The 22,671-nt window shown below is 42.7% G+C and overlaps 1 protein-coding gene across 1 annotated transcript in view; it reads right to left on the bottom strand.

Moving 5' to 3' along the window:
- The window catches only part of CSTPP1 (centriolar satellite-associated tubulin polyglutamylase complex regulator 1), a gene marked incomplete at its 5' end in the record, with an annotated part of 88,988 nt that overhangs the window by 9,262 nt on the left and 57,055 nt on the right, over positions 1 to 22,671 (bottom strand). Inside the window, one exon of the mRNA XM_080617143.1 lies at positions 5,224 to 5,308. Coding sequence (XP_080473269.1) covers positions 5,224 to 5,308 — 85 coding nt within the window. The remainder of the gene's footprint in view (positions 1 to 5,223; positions 5,309 to 22,671) is intronic.

Here is a 22,671-nt window from a genome sequence, read left to right as displayed (position 1 = left end):
GACTGCAGAGGAAATAACATTGCCCCAACCATCAGCTTTCTAATTACACACTGTGAACATCCTATCCTCCCTTCCCGATGCATGAATCAGTCTCTTTTCCTATCTATCAGGTCTATAATTTGTCTATCAGATCAAATTTCATGGAAACTGAAGACTTCTTGGGCCAAGGTCAATGCCTTCTTTCTTTCTGCTATGTCGCAGGTTCATGCAGGGAGCCACATGCATCCTGATGTTGAAGCATACTTCATGATATGAAAAGTATCAGCCACAGGCTATAAAGATGACATATAATTGATAGCCAAGTCCAACTCCTCATTTCATGAAAAAACTCTGGATTGCAGAAGTAAGTTAGGGCAAAAACATTCATAAACATGAAAACAAACCCAACGCTCTGGTCATACAGATGAAAAGGTCAGTCTCTGCAGAGGGAAAGAGAAGGCTTTGGCAAGACTGTATTAAGTCTTCCAATACCTAAAGGGCCTACAAGAAATCTGGAGAGGCACTTTTTACAAGAGCACGTATTGGAAGGACAAGGGGGAATGGCTCTAACCTGACATAGGGGAAACTTAGATTAGACATTAGGAAGAAATACTTCATTATGAGACACTGGCACAGGGTGCCCAGAGAAGCTGTGACTGCCCCATCCCTGGCAGTGTTCAAGGCCAGGTTGGATGGGGCTTGGAGCAACCTGCTCTAGTGGAAGGTGTCCCTGCCCATGGCAGGGGGTTGGAACTGGATGAGCTTTAAGGTCCCTTCTAACCCAAACCACTCTGTAATTCCACAAAAATCAAACTTGGGCTTACTAGTGAGAGAGTGGAAAACAGAAGGAAAAACTCCACTTTGATGGGAAAAACCATAATATTCAGACAATGCTAATTCAGACAATGCACAGTTTTTTCAACTGTGTGCAGGTCTATTGACCCTGTACAGTCAGCATTTGGCATATCATGTCATACAAGGACTACCAGTTCATTATAGCCAAAGAACAGGTCATCTAGTAAGATCCTTCTGAACGCAAGCCCAAACACAATCCATGGTCCAACTCCTGCAGCATCGATGTTCTAAACACATTGCTGGGGAAACGCTGTTCTGTCTCATAGAAAAGACTCCAGGGAGCTGTGTGGGAGGCTGACCTAGAAGAGTCACAGGATCTTGCAAGACTTCCCTGCCACTCAGACCAGTTCTGTTCACAGTGGCAAAATCAAACATGTAGAGCAGCTTGAATTAATTATCTCAAAGAAGAAAGACTGGGGCTAAGAGGGTCCCCAGGAGAAAAGCCAGTATTTAAAACAAAACCCTTTGAAGATGTCAAAGTGCTTCTGATTTATTTATTATGTTCCAGAAGCCTCCTCTCCTCCTGTCTAAAGAAGCAATAGCTTCAGTTCTTAATTCTCACTAATAAGCATGTTACTGAGATTGTCAGTGGCCACATCAAGGCAATGGCTTTGAAGCTGGCAGGCAGAGCATCTTCATCGCTCAGGCAATACTGCTCAGCCACTGGTGTTTCCAACCACTGTTTAAGCACTGGAAATGCGATTGGCCACGTTGCTGATGAGCTGCACTCCCTCCTTTGAAGCGACAGTCTGCCTCCCAGATACCCTGAAAGCACAAGTTCTGAAGCATCTGCCAGTGTATTTCTCCATCTTGGAGATGCAGGAGAACAAGAGTGGAGAGGTTTTTGTACCTATTTGTTACGCAGAGAGACAATATTATATCACCTTCATGTCAATCGACTCATTTTGCTTGTTAAATCTAAAGCTATGGTCAATGGCTGTGCTCTTCAGCATCAAGTCCTAGTGTTTTACTTAGAAGAGAGCAGGACGAAACAGGCAGAGGTCTGAGAATGTGCTGGACATTCCTTGCCGTTAAAGACAGCGAGGAGCCTCTAAGGAAGGCTGTACAGCACATATGTGACGGAGCAGTGTCTAAATAGAAGCAGGTGCACTCTGGTGCTGGGTTACTGACTCCACTTGGCCCAGGAGCCTGCGCTCCGGAAATGTTGAGAAGTCTTTAAATCGAATACAATCACTTATGAGGAGATTGACTGCAGCTGGCTATTTCCCTACATAGCCAGCTGAGTGAGCAGTCAGGGAAGCTGGGAGAGCATCCTATCTGCACCTCTTCCCTGAAACAGCTGGCAAGGAGAGAATCCTTACAGCCACGGACTGTAACCCAAACAGCAGGACCTGAAAAGCTGAAGTGCAACTCAAAAGAGTTCATCAGTTAGCTGATATTTCAGGGGATTCTTTTTTCATTCCCTCTTGTCCAAATTAGACTTTAAGCCCTTAGGGGCACAGATGTATTTACAAAGTTAGTAGTCAGCATTCAATGGATAATGAAAATCAAGCAGAAGCTTTGGAAAGGCCTGAGGAAAGATGCCTACACTTGAAGGACTCTGGTAACATGTACAGTGGTCTTCCAGGGTTGAAGTGGGTTTGGCTGGCAGGAAAGCCTTGCTGCAGTGCCAATGAGGAAACTTTATGATCTACTGCTTGCAGTTAAAATCTCAGACTAGACAGGATGTCCCCAGGACAAACTCTAGACCAGGCAAGTTGAAAGGACTTTTACTATTCTCTGCTACCATTAAAGGCTAACTGACACAATCTGTCTTAAGGCCAGACTGGCTCAAATGAGCCTTCAGGGACTTGGTTTGTTTACTGATACATGGAGGCAAAAATAGGCAAGATCATACAAAAAGGGCAAGATCTGCACCTCAGGCAGGGTACTCACCCTTAGTAACAGGGGTACAGACTTGCAAGCCCTACTTCCATTAGCACTGATCAGTGCAACATGAGCTCCCATACCACATAACACAGCACAGGAGCTGTGAACTACTCAGCTCTCACTACTCCAATGTGGGCAGCGAGTTCCTTGTGTTTCTATTACAAGGGAAAAGTCAGTGCTCAGGTACAGATCTTGAAATCATGGCATGAAACCAGAAAAATCCCTTCATGTTCTGTCCTTCTGCAATTTCACGATTCAGAAGCCAAAAGGTGTCTCTGAAGATCAAAGGTATCTCTGTAGATTAAGATCTTCAATCTGCTAATGGCTATAACCCTTTGAAGAGAAAAAAAACCATCCAAGAAATCGCACAGACACAGAAAACCTGGGGTTTTTTTTGTGTGTGGGGGAATGACTTCTGCATTTGTGTAGCACCAGGAAGAGAAAAACAGAGCGCGCTGGTGTCATGCAAACAAAACCTGTATTGTTGTATTCTCTGTTCTTCTGCTCTGACATTCCTAATCTTACTCCCAGTGTTTGTTATCAGTGCATAGCAACAGCTCCTGGATGAGAGAGGAGTGCACTGTGCTGTGAGATCATGTCAGTTATGCCGCATTGAGACTACAACTACTACTGCTCTCTTCCCAGACACAGTCCTGGCTGTATCAGTCAATGCTGTGGCTACTCCTGCTGCTACTTTATTTAACTCCTTTTCCAAGCAACTGAACCACTGGGAGCCTGCAGGCTGGAGAAGAACAATGTCAGTGGGTTTGTATGTGCCATTCATGCTTAGCAAGGACTCAGTCAACTGGTGCTAGAAGACAGGCTGCAGAGTTCACCTTTCTAACTGGCAAAGACCAAGGAGGACAATGGGAAATGTAGAGCAGAAAAGGGACAAGACAGTGAGAAACAGTTGGAAGGGAAGAGAAAGATAGTTTAGAAACATGACAAGTTTTATTATAATTGTTCAGCTAGATTAGCTTGTAACAGAATAATAGCAATGTGTGAGTAAATCTCCAGCCAGCCAAAAGCAGGAGTGAGGTCATCCCCACCTGAGCCTGGGTGCCTCTGACAGAGATCTCATTTCCCTCCAACACCTGCTCCCAAAGCCAGCTTGTCTGTCTCTACAGCACACACACAACAGTGCAGCAGGCCCCTGAATGGGGCCTCTAGTTTACAACAGCCCTGTGGATTAAATTCCTTGACACAAACATCAGAACATGTGTAGATAGGCTGAAGTCTCATGCACCATCACAAATTCCTGCTCAGCTCAGCTGGAAGCCTATGAAATACACACCAGTGCACGGGATTGGTGCTTGTGTACCTCCATGAAAGGAAGCAGCGGATATATCCCTACTACAGGGTTAGCATTCTTTCTTAGTCTGGCACTAGAGGCCAAGCAACTGTACTCTGTGGAGCCCCAAAGGCTCACTGATGAGCTAGAAGGAACAGCAGTGCTCAACTTTTAGTTTTAATTGAACCAACACAGCTTTAACTGCAGTTCAATTTGGACAGCAGCACATAGGAGCCAGGGAAGAATTCAGAGAGTCAGCCAAGTGAAGTACTAGCAGATGGATAACACTTTCCTTTTTCACTTGCCTTTCTTACTATAAATTTCATGGGACTCTGATGCTAAAGAAAGATAACAGTGTGACAAATAGAAAACGAGAACCTTTTCATTATTTAGGCTCTGAACAGCAGTTATATCCTGACCATGTGTCTGGATCCTGTTTCCAAATGTCTTATGTGGGTCCCTGAAATAAGTTACATTTCCATGACCCCTCTGCTGAGGTGGCTGTGAATGATAGCATGTATTCAGTAACCTTGCTGTGATTATATGTGTGTGTGTGTGCATATGCACGCCTACTGAGATCTGAACTGACCCCCTACCCCTACACATGCATATACCTTATTACATTTTCACTATCAGATAGTTAATAATCAACTGCCTGGGCTGGACTGGAACCAGCAAGCACTATCAGTAAAAACTTCCATATCACCTTATCAGTGCCCTGAGCCATCTATTTGCTTTAGGCCTTGTCTAGATTAAACTAGAATTTCAAACAGATTAGCTACAATGTTCTTAACTAATGCACTTGAAAACACTGGCAATCCTTCAGAGGGTCCTACCTTTTCAACGTGATCAACCAGAGGAAGCTGGGGTGAAGGGAAACATATTTTAAAGCTGGTAAACAGTATTTGAGATAGAGTTTAAAATCATGGCAGTTAAGAACACATTGGCTAACATTCTTTTATATGCAACTCATCTTCTGAATGCACAGCCAGCAGCAGCATTCTGCATTGCTATCTCAGTCCCTGTATACCTTTAAGTACATACACTCTTTCTCATTGCTAGAAAAACACCCTGTTCTTAACCTCAAAACATGGTATCTCTTTCCCCCAAAATCTTGAAAGCTGAAGGCTCCTGTCCATACCTTTACCCACAGATTTAGTTCTTAGACTTAAGTCAGATCTTGCCTGAAAGAAAGGATGAAGACCCACCTTGCTGCTTTCTGTGTGAGTTCCATTGGGAAGTCAGGGCAGAGCAGCTGCAGCAGGCAGTGGTATTCCTGTGCTGTCAGCAAATCTGCAGGAAAAGAGAGGTGAGAACATCGTAATTCTTTTATAGGCTGTTCCCTCCCCTTACTTCCTCTCTAGGAAAAAAAGTCCCACGCATTCCCTTCTACTCTCAATTCAGGTATACTAGGTACTAATGACAATATAACTGCTCTGAGGGGCTAGGGAGCAGTTATGTGGGCTCTTCACATGGAGTTTCCAGCAAAGAATATCAGAAAGAGGCCTGATAAAGGGGAAATCCTATGGAAGAGACGCCAGCAGAGAAACTGCGAACAGGTAGGGATTTGGTGTGAAAAAGGAGTGACCAAACCAGGGCAGTTTCAAGTGAGAACACGCTTTGGTTTGACTTGAATATGACCATGTGGAAAAAGGAATCATTTCAAAGTTGCTTAAATTTGCTGAAATTCACTGGCATGGTGTCATTCACCACAATCCGCCTGAAAACCATCCGCAGAACATCTGGCAGCAGTAACAAAGACAAACAAGGGGTTTGGGTTGTGTATGGAAGGCTGCAGTGTATAAACCACAGACGTTATTACTTTGGCATTCGGTAAGGCAGCTGGATGGTCTCTTTTGGAATAATGTGTACAAATCTGGTCACTGTATTATAGGAAGCACAGAAGGAAGATCCAAAAAACACAAGAAAACCAATCAAATGATTCATGCTTTAGAGAGCAACTTTGTGAAAGACTAGTACAGAAAGGCCTCTGTGGTTCAGCAGAAGTATAAAAGAGGTGACTCTTAGCGAAGCTCATAGGATCCCAAGAGAATGGAAACATGCTGATGTCAAAAAGCCCTGCATGATTGTATGTTCACAGTCCAAAAGGCTGTGGACTGGAGTTCAGAAGACCAGCAGAACAGCAGCAATTTTGCACTACTTCTATATACAGAAGAATGCAGAGTATGGAAGAAAGAGCCAAGGGTTGAAGTAGAGCCAAGCAGTAGTCAGGAAGGGGATCCAAAGGGCACAAGCATTAGGACTGAGGCACAGAGTGCAAATTTTTTTGCCACACACACATCTTGGCCTTCCTTAGGCTCCCATCCAAACAATCAACCTTATCCCAGATAGAATCATAGAATCATAGAATAGTTAGGGTTGGAAAGGACCTTAAGATCATCCAGTTCCAACCCCCCCTGCCATGTCATCCAAGGCTCTGCCCAACCTGGCCTTGAACACCACCAGAGATGGAGCATTCACAACTTCCCTGGGCAACCCATTCCAATGCCTCATGACCCTCACAGTAAAGAACTTACTTATATCTAACCTGAACTTTCAGTTTAAACCCATTGCCCCTTGTCCTATCGCTACAGTCTCTGACGAAGAGTCCCTCCCCAGCATCCTTACCTCCACAACTCGTCACAGCCTGGCAGACCAACAAAACCAAGGGAAAGGGAAAATGGTATCCCTTTGTCTGATGTTCCAAGAGGCAGGTATGCAATATCAAAAGCATATTTTACTGCAACACCCAACCCAGCCACGTTAGTATTTTCAGTGCTGGCTAAAGAAATAGTGCAGGAGGACTGTCAACAAAATCAAGTTACAAACTTTTCCTTTGCCTACATTATTGGCCAGGGAAGCAGAGGAAAGAAAGGCGAGAATGACTATTTTTAGTTCAGGAAACCCTATAGCTGAATAACACTGCTGTCAGGCTCTCTGGCATCCATTAGAGACACTCTCTAGACTACTATACTCTGAACTGCTTTTGGGTGGACTTTCTATTCTAATGAAGCACCTTAGGTTTAGGGTCATGCTATGAAAAGGTGATTTTGCTCTGTCTGGAAAAGCTAACTCTGCTCTAATCCGAGGAAGTCCCAGCCTGTGCAGAACTACACCAGGGATTTGTGCAACCTATTCTACTGCAGGGATAAATACATCAGAATCAATCTTCTTCCCATATTTGAATGCTGAGCTGAGTTAAATTTCTGCAACTGCACTGAAATTACAGATGTCTGGGAAAATATGGAGGGCACTGTAACTTTGTATTGTCATTTCTGACTAAAACACACATCAGAGGCTGCTATTGCAGACAGGACTTTGATCCTTCAGTCAGTGTGTATCTGGGCTCAGAGATGGTATCCAGTGGAACGGTGGGGTTTCCTCCTGCAATGTAAGCTAATCAGTTCCTTGAATGTCATCAAGGAAAGTATCACCAAATGTTATGTAAAACTGCAACAGGTTATTATTAAAAAAGTCCCAGTTATGAGGAGCAGGAAGAGGCACATTTTTAACTGAATTTTCAGCTCATTGTTTCTCTTTCATGGCACTACAGAGGAAAGGAATTTTTCTTCTGTGTTATTTTGTTAGATCAGCAGTCATTTATAGCAATAGAGATTTTGGCCATCAGTTAAGAAAACTCTTTCTATGTAAGATACATGCAAGTTTCATAAAACCATCTTCAATGGGCTCAGCATAGGAAATAGGTTACAGGAAAACAGAGAAGTTGGGCATAAAAAGGCCCTTTTGAAATAGGCACTTTCTCATAATTGAAGAAGACAACAGCATGGATCTCTTACCACTACTCTTCGAGGATTTCTAAACGTACCTATGAATAATGCTGGGAATTAAAGCTCTGATCTTTGCCTAAGGAATCTACATGTTGGTCTGAAGGAGTCACAGCATTTGGAGGCTTTATGCAAAACTCAATTTAGATTTCTTGTTTAAGTTCAAATTCCTGTTTATGCATCCCTAAACCTCTTGTTTTCCATTATTTTTTCCTTTCATTTGCCAGCAGAGATGATTATAACTCTTCATACTGCATCTTATCCAATGTATAACTGATAACTATAGTGAAACCATAGTAACTATAGTGAAACCTTTTTAAGTGTATCGCATCCTCCACATCCCTCCTTCCCTATGCCATTCATATCTGTTGCTCTGCTTTGATCCCCTTCAGATTTTCAGTGTGGTGTCCAGCAGCATACAAAGCATCCCCCGTGCATTCAGAACAGACAGGCTCTAGGAGGATAATCTGCCCACTGGCAGCAGCAAAGCCAATTTTCAGTAATTCTGAATCTTGGTCTCCTCTTTGGTCCCCCTGAAGGTGGAAGACTTTAGGGTATTTTTGAGGATGAGGTTTCCTGAGAAGGTTGCACTTTGTTCATGGCCCTACAAGCATTACTTTTGAGGCACGGAGATCTCTCCCTTGCTAGAAATGACATACTTTTAAAACTTACAATAATTTACATTGTCTTTTTCTTCTCCCTCTTCATACCCAGTCAAAGCATCATCCCTATTCCTCCATCACAAAACAACGTAGAGCAAAAGCAGGAGTCTGCTCAAAAAGGTCAGCAAAGGGTGGCAGAGACCCTCTCCAGCCAGCACATAGAATCATACAATCAACCAGGTTGGAAAAGATCTTTAAGATCATCAAGTCCAACCATTACTCCAGCACTGCCAAGACCACCACTAAACCATGTCACTGAGGGATCAGAGGGTGAAGTTAAAACCAAGCGGAATTAATTGCAGCTTCACTCTTCGAGCAAATGGTTTGTTTAGACGGGGACTGCACACAAAGCTGAATGGTGCAGAGAAGTCTTTTCTCTAAAGGAAGAAGCCCTTTGCATCTTTTGCCTGGAGAAACAGCACCAAGTTAGTCCTTGAAGACTCTTTTAGGCCATAACACAGCTCAGCCCCAGGCGCCTGACCGATAAATCGTATCAGTTCCTCAGACTACAGACCGGTACCTATTACACAGGAAGGGGGGGTTCACCACAGACCTTAGGAGGTGTCCACAGTTTGCCGTGATGTCTGTTTTCCTATTCCCCACTCCAAGGTCAATGAAGACCATGCAAAAAATTTGCATTTGCCCATGCACCCTATTGCCTGCCAAGAGCTGCTTGGAATAAACAAGGGCACTTTTGGTGCACGACCACATTGCTCCTTCCTGTCTCCAGGCCACAGCTGAGTAAATAGTGTTCGATGCTGCCTGATCAAGAAAGAAAGAGAAGGAGGAAGGTACCAGTCAGAATGAGTGAAAACTGCAATCCACAACTGCTACTTTGGTTGCTACCACAAATTACTGTATCTCAAGTTCCAGTAACAAATGAAGCAAATCACGGAGAGTTTAAATCTGACCCCACAGCACAGGGCAGGGAGCTGTATGCACTCCACCATGCTCTCGCAGTGGAACAAACTTGGTCATACCACACGCTTGGGGACGGAGAGAGACTGCAGTCTGCATGTTAACCGTGTTCATTTACAGTTGAACATAACACTTTCCTCTTCTACTGCAAAGCAACTAATAACAAACTCCAAAGTGACTTTAAAACAGCAGTTCACTAAGAAGAAGAAGAAAAGTGGTATGGTTAGAGGTGCACAGGAAGTACTTTAACTGTTCATTCATGATAGTTGCTATACAGCTCTTCAAACTCCTGCCCATCCTGTTCTGCTGCTGCTACTGTGCCACTAGCAAAATCCTGACTCTTCCCTACAAATCTTACCGTCTGTTGAGTAGCTTATAGTCTTTTAGTGCCTGAGGCAAACTCATCCTCATGTTTCAGGCATAGTGGAGAAGGAAGCTTGTCCATAGGAAACAAACACCACTTTCTGGATAAAATGGCTTATCTTTGAGGAACATGAAGGCAACTGCTTGTATTTTCCTGACTTTTAATAAAACACATTCTGTTTTTACCAGCTTCATTTCTGGTTTATATGTGGCTGACAGATGGCACCTGACCCAAAGTGATGCAAACTCAAGGAATGTTAAATGATGCGTTTATGCTGCTGTCAGTGTTGTGAGTGAAGCACAGACACACCTGAGCTTTCTTTACACTAGTTCCCTTTCATCCTGACAGCAGCCTAGCCACAGGAGCCTGGAGCTCAGTGAAGGCTGTAAAATCTACCCAGGAAGTCAATAAATATTTAGGACTTAGCCTGAATTGCAGTCATTGCTGCTGTAGCTAGGCTGCTTTTGACACAAGAAGTAGCTATCTACAATGCTGTCACAACACTGTGACAGCTTTAAGTACGCCCAAAGCAGTAGGAGAATATTCACTGCATTTGGTGTATGAAATCTGCCCCAAAAAGTCACATTAGTCACTTCCCAGAAACTCAAAGATTGCCTGATGAATATACATTAAAGTTCCCTATTCCCATCATCTTGTACGCACAACCGCTATCCAAACAGGCTGGAGCCCTGGGCAATGCAGCCTTTCCCTTTGGGTTATGGTAGGACACAGAGTTTCCACAGGTTGCTTTTCTACCACAGTCATGAAGTCATTCAAGAGCCATAAAGCCATTGAGCTGTAAATCAGTCTCCTGGAAATATAACAGAGAACAGACCAATAAATAACAACTATTTCTTCTAAGTGTTGGGAGAGTCTTTCCTGGCCTTTAGGTTTTAATGTTTCTGGTATAAGTAAGTATCACATCCTTAGGATTCTCTCTGTATCCATGCAAGCTTGTAGAAAAGAAGAAAATCAAACAAAAGCCCTAAAAATTAGTCTGGATGTTCTTGTGCTATCTATAGCAGCTGTGATTTTATCAACTAACCCAAATACAAACAGGAGGTTTGATACTATCGCAGCTTCACAACTCACATCTGGCTAAGAGCCTGTGCTCTGCACATGGCTTGTTCCCCAGATACCTATAGCCTAATTTCCTCCATATACCTAGTGCTAATAACAACCAGAAAGCCAGGACTTCTAGGAAAATTAATCCATGTGTAGGACCTGCCTAGCGACATACAGCTGCGTAAACCCCCCATTTCTTCCTCAGAACACTTTCTAGTCTGAAAAAATAAAAAGCTTTCTTCCTTTTCGATTAATAATTCATAACATTTTGCATTTTATGAGCTATTATGAACAGATCTGTTGCTGTTAGTTGCGAGAATGGTTGTTTAGATATGAATTTCCAACCAAATAAAAGCATTTAAGGGCTTATTCTTTGACTAATCCGCTTTCTCCACTGAGAAGAAGAGACATAAAGAGGAACCAGATCCAGAATGTGCATCTGTCTCATTTTAACAACTGATTTTCCTTATTTTCCAAGCAAACCAACAGCTCACGTGATTATCCCCACAATGGTTGTTGTGATGGAAGGTTACATAAAGCTAAACTAAACAATACACAATAAGCACTGACACACTTTTCCTTAGGTTGTGTAAGTGTGTTCACGGAAGATGTGTGCAGCAGGGTTCATTCTGCTCTTGAAGCTCCCACAGTCATTAGAAAATAATCCTCAGAGCATAGGAAAATCAGAAGGAAACTGGGAGAGACCCACCTGTTACTTCTAAGCAACAGAGAAATGCACTAGAAGGCAAAGGTTCCTGCCAGGTCAGCTAAAAAGCAACTTCATGTTTTAAAAGAAGGTTTTCTAGTGAATAGTTTAAAGAGGGTAGTGGTCAAATCAGGGACCAGCATAGGAATCTGTGCTTTACACAGAGTCTCGGGCATAGGTAGCTTTAAAAGATTATGTGGCTTTGTACCAACATCTGGCTTAATCTCATTAGATACAAAAAACCCCATCTCTTAGTTTAAATAAGTGGATGCATTACCTCTGCCTTCCTGATGGTGAAGCTCAACAAGCAGCGAGGCCAATCTAAAACCTTACTTGGCTGGTCTCACCCTTCTCTCTTCTTTCCTTCCCCCTTCACTTGCTGCTGGCCATGTGCTTCTATTACCCCTTGCACTCAGCAGGCCTCTTGCTGAGAAAATTCAGCTTTTTCCCTAGGCTAGTGAATGGGGCTGGCTCTCAGGAATACCTGATGAAAGCTCATGCAAAGCCAGCTGTGGCAGAGCATGGCCAGGTGGAGCAGAGGAGCAGCAGAGAGAAACTATTAGGCAGGCTCAGGTAATTCCCCACTTAAAATGTTTTAATCCTTAAAGTCCAGGCTGTATGCAAGGCATTGCCACAGGATTAATGATCCTCCTAATGAAAAGCAGGTTCAGCTTTACTGGCTGTACTTGCACCACGCCAGCTAAGGCGGTTTGTGAGCACCCTGTTATCAGACACACTCTTAAGACAGAACTTTTGGCATCCTTACTATCCCAAGCACGCAGGTAAGATCAGGTTATTCACAAACCCCATTTACTCTTCCCACTGATACCATTTAGGTCCTCCCAGAAGGGATCCCAGGGCATCCTCAGGGAAGGAATCCATAAGACTTTGTGCATAACACAACAGCAAAAGCAGAGAGGTAACTGAAGAATGCAGGGTTGCTGGAGTTTGGTTCTGTGTGGGGTTGTCTTCCAGGAGGGTACCTGCACCCTGGATTGCCTCTCGTGTCCTACAGGAGCACTAGCAAAATCCTGCCAGACATAAGGTTGCTGCTGCAGGTAAGAAATCTTCACAAACAAGATGTTTTGCACCCTACAAAAGGAGCATGGCTGCAAACAGTAGGCTTAGATAGGTGACTCTTGTTCACAACAGGTAAAAAGACCCAGCTTATGATGTGAAAAAGCAAAGAGTGACAGAGATTTAGGAGATTTGCCTGGTTCAACCTGTGTCAGACTCAGGACAAATATAGTGGAGAGCTAAGTAGACTGACCTAAAAAGATCTGTTGGGGGAGTGCTGCAAGAGAGAACAGTTAAAGGGGATTAGCACTGTGGCTGAGCAGAAAGCCAGTTTTGAGGCATTCAGGTAAAAAGGAAAAGATTCTGCTGATGTGAAGAATGAACTCACTTGTTGGAGGGAATCTGGACAGCTTGTATGAATGGTAAATTCACTGAAAACTGGGGTTGTTGTGGGCAAAGCTCCAGCAGCATTGTATTTTAAGTGAGCTGAAGGGTTTCTACAGAGCAAAATCACAGAATGGTTGGAGGTGGAAGAGACCACCAGAGGTCATCTACTCTAACCTCCCTACTCAAGCAGGATCACCTAGAGCACATCATAGAATCATAGAATAGTTAGGGTTGGAAAGGACCTTAAGATCATCCAGTTCCAACCCCTCTGCCATGGGCAGGGACACCTCACTCTAAACCATGCTACCCAGGCTTCATCCAACCTGGCCTTGAACACCGCCAGGGACGGAGCATTCACAACCTTACTCAGGTTTGTGTCCTATTCCAATGCTCAGTCACTCTCACAGTAAAGAAGTTCTTCCTCATGTTGAGGTGGAGCTTCCATGGTTTAGTCTATGTCTGTTGCCTCTTGTCTAATTGCCTGGCACCACCAAGAAGACTGGCCTCATCCTCTTGACACCCTCCCTTCAGGTACTTATATACATTGATCAGATCCCTCCTGAGCCTTCTCCAGGCTGAGCAGACCCAGAGAAAACCCTCTAGTTGATGTGAATGTTTTTCTGCCCTTTGATCTTGAGCCCTTTTATCAATGAACCACTCACTTAGATTAACAAAAACAACAAAAAAAGAATTTATACAGAACTGCTCCAATTCTATCTCCAAAATCCAGAATCTTGCTGTTTATATAAACTTTAATCATTCTCTAGTCCCTTTCAAAATCCCCATAATTATCCTTTCAGTATCTAACGTTTCATGTGGCAGCATTACTTCAGCTTTGAGTGAATGTTACTCAGGGCAGAATGAGCTGTGCCAAAGGCACAGTCCAAGGCTATCATCTGGCATGCTTATGTGGCTAGCATGGCACATCCACAAACTGAACAACTTAAACTTTCATTAGCAACATAAAAAGAAATGCTCAGCTCTCATGGTTGTAAAGAAAACATTCCAATAGTGGAAGAGTTTAACCGATGCAGTGTGGGATTCCTAAATCCACACACAGCCTGAAACACAACTCAAGTCTGAACTTTCCACCTACTTTGGGAACCTTAATGCTATACCTAATGCAACACTAAAGACAATGTTAACTCTTTAAGTTCTTGTTCTAACTATAGAATGGGACTTTGAATGAAGTCAGAGCTTAAAGAATTCAGAGATCCTGAAGTGCAAGAACAATAAGAAAGGAGAAGCAGCCACAACCTCTGTCAGTATTTCCAGAAGTACAAAAAGAAGCTAGAATACGACAAACAAAAGAGCCTGGTTTAAATTTTCCAGTATATTATTGACTACAGCAACCAAATAGTGGATTAAACTTTATTTCCTACACAGACAACCAGTTTTCCTCATGCAGTTTTCTTTAACGTTCGCAACAATAACCTTGTGCATATTCTGAAGCACATATAATCCCAAAGATATGCTCAGCTCATTGAGTATGATCCAAAAGGACATTTAGCCTTCTTCAAAGCACACAGGCCTGAAGCAAACAAAGTGCCTAGTTTTGTAGACTACAGTATGAAAATGTATGACTTCCCCTTATGTTTCAGGGGCATTAAAAAGCCATGCAAGAAATGTTAAGAATGTCCTAGCATCTGAAGTGTGATATAAACATGCTGTATGTTCTTGGGTAACTATAAGCCTGCAGAACAGCAGAGATCACCCCTGGTAAAACTCGGTCTGTAGGCAGTTACAAGGAAATGACATTAGATAGTAAGAGGTACTTTAATCTACCAAATACAGGCATAGCAAACCCAAACCAACACCAGACTGGCTCTTAAGATAGACTAGAATACTAGAGTGAGAGTAATTTATAACTGAAGTGCTGTGACATTTGACGTCCTTTGTGTGTCAATTGTGAAATGGTTTTTTCCTTTCACTGTAATGTCCCTAAAGATGTAACTAGCAGATCTTCCAAGCAATAGGTGAACTAATGAATTTAGACTGCTTCTCTCTTGTTCGATGCTTGATTTTTCCTCACTGTGAGTTTTCAGTCACTCATTGAGAAAATAATAAATCCAGTGCCAGAACTAATTGGTGTTGTAAACAATAAGCAGCAAACATTCCTGTTGGAGTTCTGGCCATCTGGGGGGCAGACTGCTCAACCACTTGAAACGGGACCCACAGCAATTTCAGAGTGAAGTACAGGAATGCCGGCAACACTTCACTGGAGGGGACCATCAGCGTTTCCCCAAGCTCTCAAACAGCAGCAATAATCTTTAGACAAGATGTGGCTCAGCCTCTAGTCAAGAAAACAAGTTGTCATTAAGCTTAAGATCTTCAAAACAACTAAAGAATTCATAGCTACACATCACAAGATGGGCAGAGTAAATGGGCAGGTGGTATGCAGCTGCATCTCATGCAATACAGGACCTTGCATATGACTCTTCCTCCCTCAGATACATACTAGGTCTAGTGACAGTAACAGGACTGTGGCCAGGGAGACGCACACAGTCTTCAGTTACTGTATGGTATTTCCTTTCTGCTTTGGGAGCCCCAGGAAACACAGTTGGCTGGCAGACAGCTCATCTCTGTCATGCTCACAGGGTCAGGGAGCAGAAGCAGTGACACTGGCCTAAGAAGAAAACGAGGTTAAGGAGGACATACACTGAACTATGGAAACGCTGTAGGTTGCTGTAGCAATCTCAGATCTCCTTTACTTTCAGTTTCTCTCTAGCCTGACCTTTCCAGGGAACACCAATGAAAGTTTGCAGTGAACCAGTTCCAGTACGACCAGGTATTTTCAAATAATTTGTATCTCCCAAGTGTTCCAGACTTCAACGTGGCTTGGAAAAGCATGAAGCGAACTTTTTCAGTCAACCATTTTCTCAGAACAATGAAGGAAATGGAAACGTTCTGGACTTTTGGCTTTTAACCACTGGTTAGGAAGAGGCTTTCAAGTGACTGTGCAGTTGCTACAAACACCCCACGGAAGAGAGACAAAACATTTCAGCATCATTTCGATCATAATCAAGCGTAGCCTTGTGTGTCTCCCCCTGTCCCTGCTCCACATTGGCTCTTAAATAATCCACTGCAAAGTTAACGTTACCACCTTCACCAACTGCTGTCATCACAACAGGCACTGAGGCACTTCTCTGAAACATGTCCATCAGGAGCCCAGCCATGAAAGAGACAAGCTCAGACTTGTGAGGAAGGCAGAATCCCACATGCCACCAAGAGTGACACCAGAATGCAATGACGCAAAGCAGCCAACTCACCGGGTTTGAAACCCAAGAAACTGGTTGTGATCCACAAAGAACACCTTTCCCTGTGCACTTGTGTCACTCGGAACAACATGACCACCTGACTAAACATGAATCTTCTAAGAACTGAAACCCATTCATAGTGCTGGCCGTTCTTTGACTTTACTACACAGTGTATCTCTATATGGGTTTATATACAGGCTCTGCAGTACAATCCCAAGCACCCAGGCTGTTGGCCGGTTTTCTCCAGTTTTCTTTCACAAAGTATAATGCCGAAGAAACAACCCAGTCTGAAAGGAAAGGACATTGTTTTCAGGAGCCTCTGAGTCAACACGTAAAGCCTCTATTCATAAAAATAAGCACTGCAGCATCTGGACCTCTGCTTGGGCAGTGTTGTTCACTCCTGTAAAATGCTCTCAAACACACCGATATTGAGTCTCTTTTCTAAGTGTAAAAACTTCAGAAGCAAATGAACCTCAAACCAAACAAAATCAATGGGAGAACAGGCTGGAGGAAGGTAATCTGGTTAATGACAAGACTGAAGAAGTCATCATTAGTTATTTAGAAGGAAATGCAGTGGAGCATGTAAGCTCCACAGAGAATGTTTGGAGCCCATTATAATATCAATGAGCTAGATTAATGATTATAAATGACCACCACTACAGAACTGGTTTGAATGCAGAACAGAATGAATGCACTCAGAGAAACCTGAAACAAGGCATCCAACTACCCCTTTTAAGGGTATGCTTTTGGCTAAGGTTCTATAACTCTTGATTTTAACTCTTGCAATAACCCAGTGAGCTGTGTGCTCTAAAAAAGAAGTCTTCAAAAGACTGAGAGAGAAGGAAATAAGTTCATTTTCTCTGTATTTCACATGGAGAAATAGATGTTTAATACAAACTTCATACAGATGTTAATTTCTAAATAATGAAACTATTCTTTTTGGTTTACATTCTTTGAGCTTCCACCCAGCAAGTTCTAAACAGTCCAAATGTCCCTTAATCCTTGAAGTTTCTCATGAACATCATGCATCTCTGTCAAACTTTAACTGAAAATGCACCTGTTTCACAGCTAACTACACTTCCATGGGCCATCTACCATGAACCACAAGTTAAGCATATTTTGCTGGAGGAAAGATCAGGCAAATGCTCTAAATCCTGCAGCATTATGCCCTAACACCGATGGTATGCATACATTATGGTAATCAGGGAAATGTAAGAAACAAGACAAAAGAGCGACTCTTGTTGCGGAAAGAAAAAGAACACTTTCTTGTTGCTACACAGGGCTTTCTAGAGGGGAAAAAAAGGCTATCTACTGAAGGACAAATGTAGAGATGAATCCATACTGTAATCCTGGCTTGTGGAAAGTGGAAATAGATAGAGTTCAGTTGTTTAATCTTTTTCAGCATTATAATGAGGTCACGCTCTGCAGGACCTTTTTAACGATCTTTATGGCAGAGCAATAAAAGGAAATATCACTTACCTGGTTAGTGGTGGGTGGTAGCGTGGTGAGCAAATGATTTTGACCAGATATGATATGCAAGTGATTTTTCATCAAGGAAGCATGATCAGTGTTCTGTGGAAGGATTGCTGCTGTGATGTAGGCTACTGAGAAGATGATGCAAAGAAGAAACAAAACATAACCTCTAAAAGATGTAGGACTGCCCTTACTTGGAATAAAGAATGGCAGGAATCCTAAAACCCCAAACAGAGTTACTGCTGCCTAACCCAGTCAATGACAACAGTAAGATGGGCCATCCATAGTAACACTGCATTAACCTCTATCAGCAGCTGGGGCCTCAGTGACATTGTTCTAACACAACTGTACTCTTTGTGGTTTCACTTACATTTCTTCATCTCCTATGCAACAATATCCTGACTGTTCAGCAAAAAAATCCATCATGGAAATGTAAGTATGATAAATCCTCAGAGTGGGAGTCAAGATGAAAGCTGCTCTTTAAGCATCTCCAGCCATTGAAGGCTTACAAAACACATGTTCCTTTTATTTGCTGCAACATTTGCCCTTCTTTCCCCATTCGATATTGAGACTTATGGAGCAAGTCTGAAACTCAGATGGTGCAAATCATGCAGCAATATAGCTTGAAGAAGTACTTAAGTGTAATGGATTTCAGCATATGCTCTTGACTCAAAGGAAATGTGCTGGATCTTTCAAAGCAGAGCTTAAAAGCTGGGGTCCTATTTGCTCCATGCAATTATAAATGTTTCTTAATGCTGCCCTGTTGGGAAAAAAATTGCTTCCTGGTGTTTCTGGGGGAAGAACTGTACCTAAATTCACTATATCAGATGTAGCTGCGTTTTACTAGTACTCTATGTGAAATGGATGCTAAAAGGAGGGATAATATATAAATGTGTTCATTCATATTCCTCCCACTTCCACACCATGTTTAAAGGTAACATCCATCCTTGCATTTGTCTTTCACATGAATTATCTCCTGTCTGGATCTGTTTCAGGCTTTGCTGTTCCAAGCCCCCACCCACATGCAGTATGAAGGGCTCTGAAACTAGTAGTTCTAGCTCTTGAGAGTCAAAATTAAATTATTAACATACAGGGGATCCCAAAGGAAAGCAGAAAACATCCCACCTCCAAAAAAAGTTTGAATACTTCACTTGGAGCACTATGTACAGTTCTGGTGTCCTCAACATAAGGACATGGAGCTGTTGGAGCAAGCCCAGAAGAGGCCACAAGGATGACCAGGGGCTGGAGCACCTCCAGTATGAAGATAGGCTGAGAAAGTTGGGGCTGTTCAGCCTGGAGAAGAGAAGGCTGCGTGGAGACCTCAGAGCAGCTTCCAGTATCTGAAGGGGGCCTACAAGGATGCTGGAGAGGTACTCTTCACCAGGAACTGCAGCAATAGGACAAGGGGTGATGGGTTCAAAGTTAAACAGGGGAAGTTCAGGTTAGATATAAGGGAGAAGTTCTTTACTGACGGGGTGGTGAGGCACTGAAATGGGTTGCCCAAAGAAGCTGTGGCTGCCCCATCCCTGGCAGTGTTCAAGGCCAGGTTGGAAGGGGCTTTGAGCAACCTGCTCTAATGGAAGGTGTCCCTGCCTGTGGCAGGGGTTGGAACTGGATGATCTAAAGGTCCTTTTCAACCCAAACCATTCTATGGTTCTATGTTCACCAGAAAAATACAAATTATAAGAAATAGCTCCTCACTTATCAGAGAAACACAGAAGTGACTCTCCGGACTTGAAAACCTGGGTCTACGTGCCAAAACAAGACTTCACTTACCAGCTCCTGGAATTGGAAACTCTGACAGGTAGAACAGGGGCCTTGAGGATCCATGCTGGTGGGCAACAAACAATGCTCAAGTTCAAGGTTTCCAAATTATCTCCAATAATGGGATGTGTTTGGAAAGTCACTTTGCATGACATGTTTATTAAGGGAGAAAACAGATCTCACTATTTACTTTTGCTCTTTCCTTCTAGGAGGATGTTTTCTGGGGTTTGGTAAAGAGCAAACAGATGAGTGCTGCAAAGGGAAATAGACTGAGAGCCTTTATGTGTATATCTCATTTTCACTTGCAGCTTTGTATACACAGCTGTGACCAGAACAGACTTTTGCTGAATGAAGGACACAGAGTTCTGCACCCACTGCCACAGCTCAAGGAAGAGCATCATTACTTGCTTTGCAGTTCATGTTTGAAGTAACAAATCAGTGAATTATCTGGGGATTTAATGAGCTTTTCTTCAGATTTCCTTTGCTTTTTGAACTGCTGTCTCTATGACTAAAGTCTTTCCCTGAAAACAGTGTACATTTGAAAGCTTTTCAGTGCTAGACAGATTAGGTTCTAATTTCAATGTCTGAGTAAGAATGTTAACTATTCTAGACGTTAAAAGGAAGCAATGAAAATACTTTCTATTATACCTATTAGGAAACCAAAAGAAAACCATACAACTGCTACAAGTCTCTGGTTAGCAGGACTATGTGGAGATGCAGGAGTGAAGTTTGTGGCTGCAATAACGTGCTTTCAGATGCTAAACAGGAATAAGGGCAGAGTAGTTTTGATGAGATAAAACTTGTGCTCTATGAAAGAAGTATAATTTATTACTCATCTTTCCAGTATTTCAATTCTTCTAAGTGTGAATACAGCAGTTAAACAAGCTGAGCAGAATAAACATTAGTATTTAGTGATAGTGATAGATCAGCAAATGGCCATATTTGACTCAAAATGCCCAAAAAATAGAAGGAAAACAATTGTTGAATGCAGAGGTGAAATTAAAGCAGGTGAAATAATATCTAGAATTATTAAGCAGAAAGATAAAAGCACACAGGAAGTCAGGGATTCAGGCACTTTATAACAGGTTAAAGTTGACATGTAACATTATAAATGGAGATCTGTAATCCTTTTTTGAACCTGGCTATCATGGCCTGCAAGCATTAATGGGAATAGAAAACATGGCATGAATGAACAATCTGGAGAACTGAACAGTTACAAACAGACCTAACAAAGATGGTACTATCCCACAAATCTGGGACAGCAGTTACAAGACTTGCATGTTTTGGGTGGAAAAGATACCACTACTTCCCTATGCAGAGATTGAAAACAAACAAACAAAATCCTAAACCCCAAAGGACTGGCACTCTCATTTCCCTGAAAGAGGTTAGGATCGCTTAGAGAAAGAGGATGGTTTCTTCTCAGGGAAAGCACACAGAGGCAAACTAAGACAGAGAAGTGAAATATGGAAGTGGCTGGACGAACTCTGCATAATTCCCCGGTGGAAGATGACAGTGGACCTTGTAAACAATTATTCCATCCTGCATCAGGTCTGAGACTGAAGAATAACAACTATCACACAAAGGAAGTTCAATGGTTTGTCCAGCCTGGTAACTGTGACACTGCTAATTCCCACTGTGCATCCAGTGCTCCTGGTATGTGACACACAATAGAGGTTTTCCAATTTCTTATGAGGAATTGCAGTGCTGAATGTGCAGCTTTGCCTTTCTTGCTCTTAACGTTAGCTAGAGCTGAAGTAGAACCTAAAAGGCAAAGCAACTTACTTCCTCTTATTTACATAAGACAGGTACAATCTCGTCCTGTTCTCTTAAATTACATCCCTCAGACTTTTCACTTTCAAAGCAGAAGGCCTTGGGTCAAGAGAGAGACTCTTCTGTCACAGAATGCCAAGGGAATTAAGGTACCTAATTAATCAGAGACCCTGAGATATGCTATTGCCCCTTCAGTACAGCATATCCATGGGACAGAGCCATGCGTTGAGTCAGCAACGCAGCACTAGCGAGATCCTGCAGTTATGGGTCTGGTTGCAAAATCATGTTGAACGTTTTCCTCCTTAATTTGGGCAGATTATCACTGAAAGCCTAATTGTGCATTATTGCTAACTGAGCGAATGAGAAACAAATGAACAGAATCCCCAGTGAAGAGATCTGAGAGCACTGCAAAGCAGTCTCCAGTGTTCTAAACAAAACCTCTCTTCATTAAACTGGTTAATATTTAAATTCTTAAACTGTAAGGGCTTATGTGTTTCTATTTCTAGGGTTTTCCTTGTCTGTTCCAAGACAGATCATCCTGTGAAATTGGAGCCCAACATCAGCTGTACAGAAGGAAGGTCTTTAAGTGATAGTACATGATACCACATTTAACAGCGTTCCTGTGCCAGTCTGCATAATGAGTGGGGGATGAAAAGCAATCGTTTTTCTTCATGTACAGCTCAGTGAGGACAGTTCCAAGCCTGCCCCACAAAACTCCTTTAATAATGCAATCCAGAGCCTTTGATTTGAGGAACACGCAGAAGAATAAACAACCTATTAATCTAAATTTTCTCGTTTGCCTGAAAGTACAAAGCGGCAATGAACAAACCTCTTGGCTACATTAAGTGTACTGAAATGCAAAACTGCTTCTTTTCTCACCCTACAGTTACTCAGGAAAAAGGAGGGGGGAGAAGAGGGAAGGGAGAGAACAGGCAAGGGAAGCAGAAATGGTTTTAATATAAATTGCTCAGTCAAAACATCAGGCACAGTGAATTCTGAAGAAGGCTTTCAAGTATTGCCACACGAAGGCACTTTAATACAAGTGGATACACTCAGAAGATGAATGCAAGAGATAGCATTACTTAGGAAAGAGTAAGAATCCTCAGGCTAACCAAGCCTCAATTGAGCTGGTACTGTCAAGATGAAGGAACCACTGGTAGTAGCTTGATTGATGTTTGCAGTGGTTTTGTTTGTTTTGGGAAGCTTCAATACAAAATACAGGTGAACACCTTGATTAATGTTAGTCTCCTGCCTGTCTGCAGTGGTGTGCTTTGCTCTGTTATTCTAATGTACTTGCAGTCAGCAGAGGTGTTTTCATTATCCATCCACAGATTTTAACATCTGAAACAGAATTGTTCTAGAAGCACTGTCAGTCTGACTCAGACACAGCCTGCTGTGCCCCAGCACCACCAGTGTGGTTGGAGGATATGTTTAAGCATTTGGCTAAACAGCTTTGGCAAAGGTTCTTGGTTCCCCTACAGCCTTTTT

Source organism: Psittacula echo, assembly GCF_963264785.1.
Source record: "Psittacula echo genome assembly, chromosome: 5".
NCBI lineage: Eukaryota > Metazoa > Chordata > Aves > Psittaciformes > Psittacidae > Psittacula > Psittacula echo.
The sequence above is the reverse complement of the archived record's forward strand: the minus strand, read 5'-3'. Positions and strand labels throughout refer to the sequence as shown.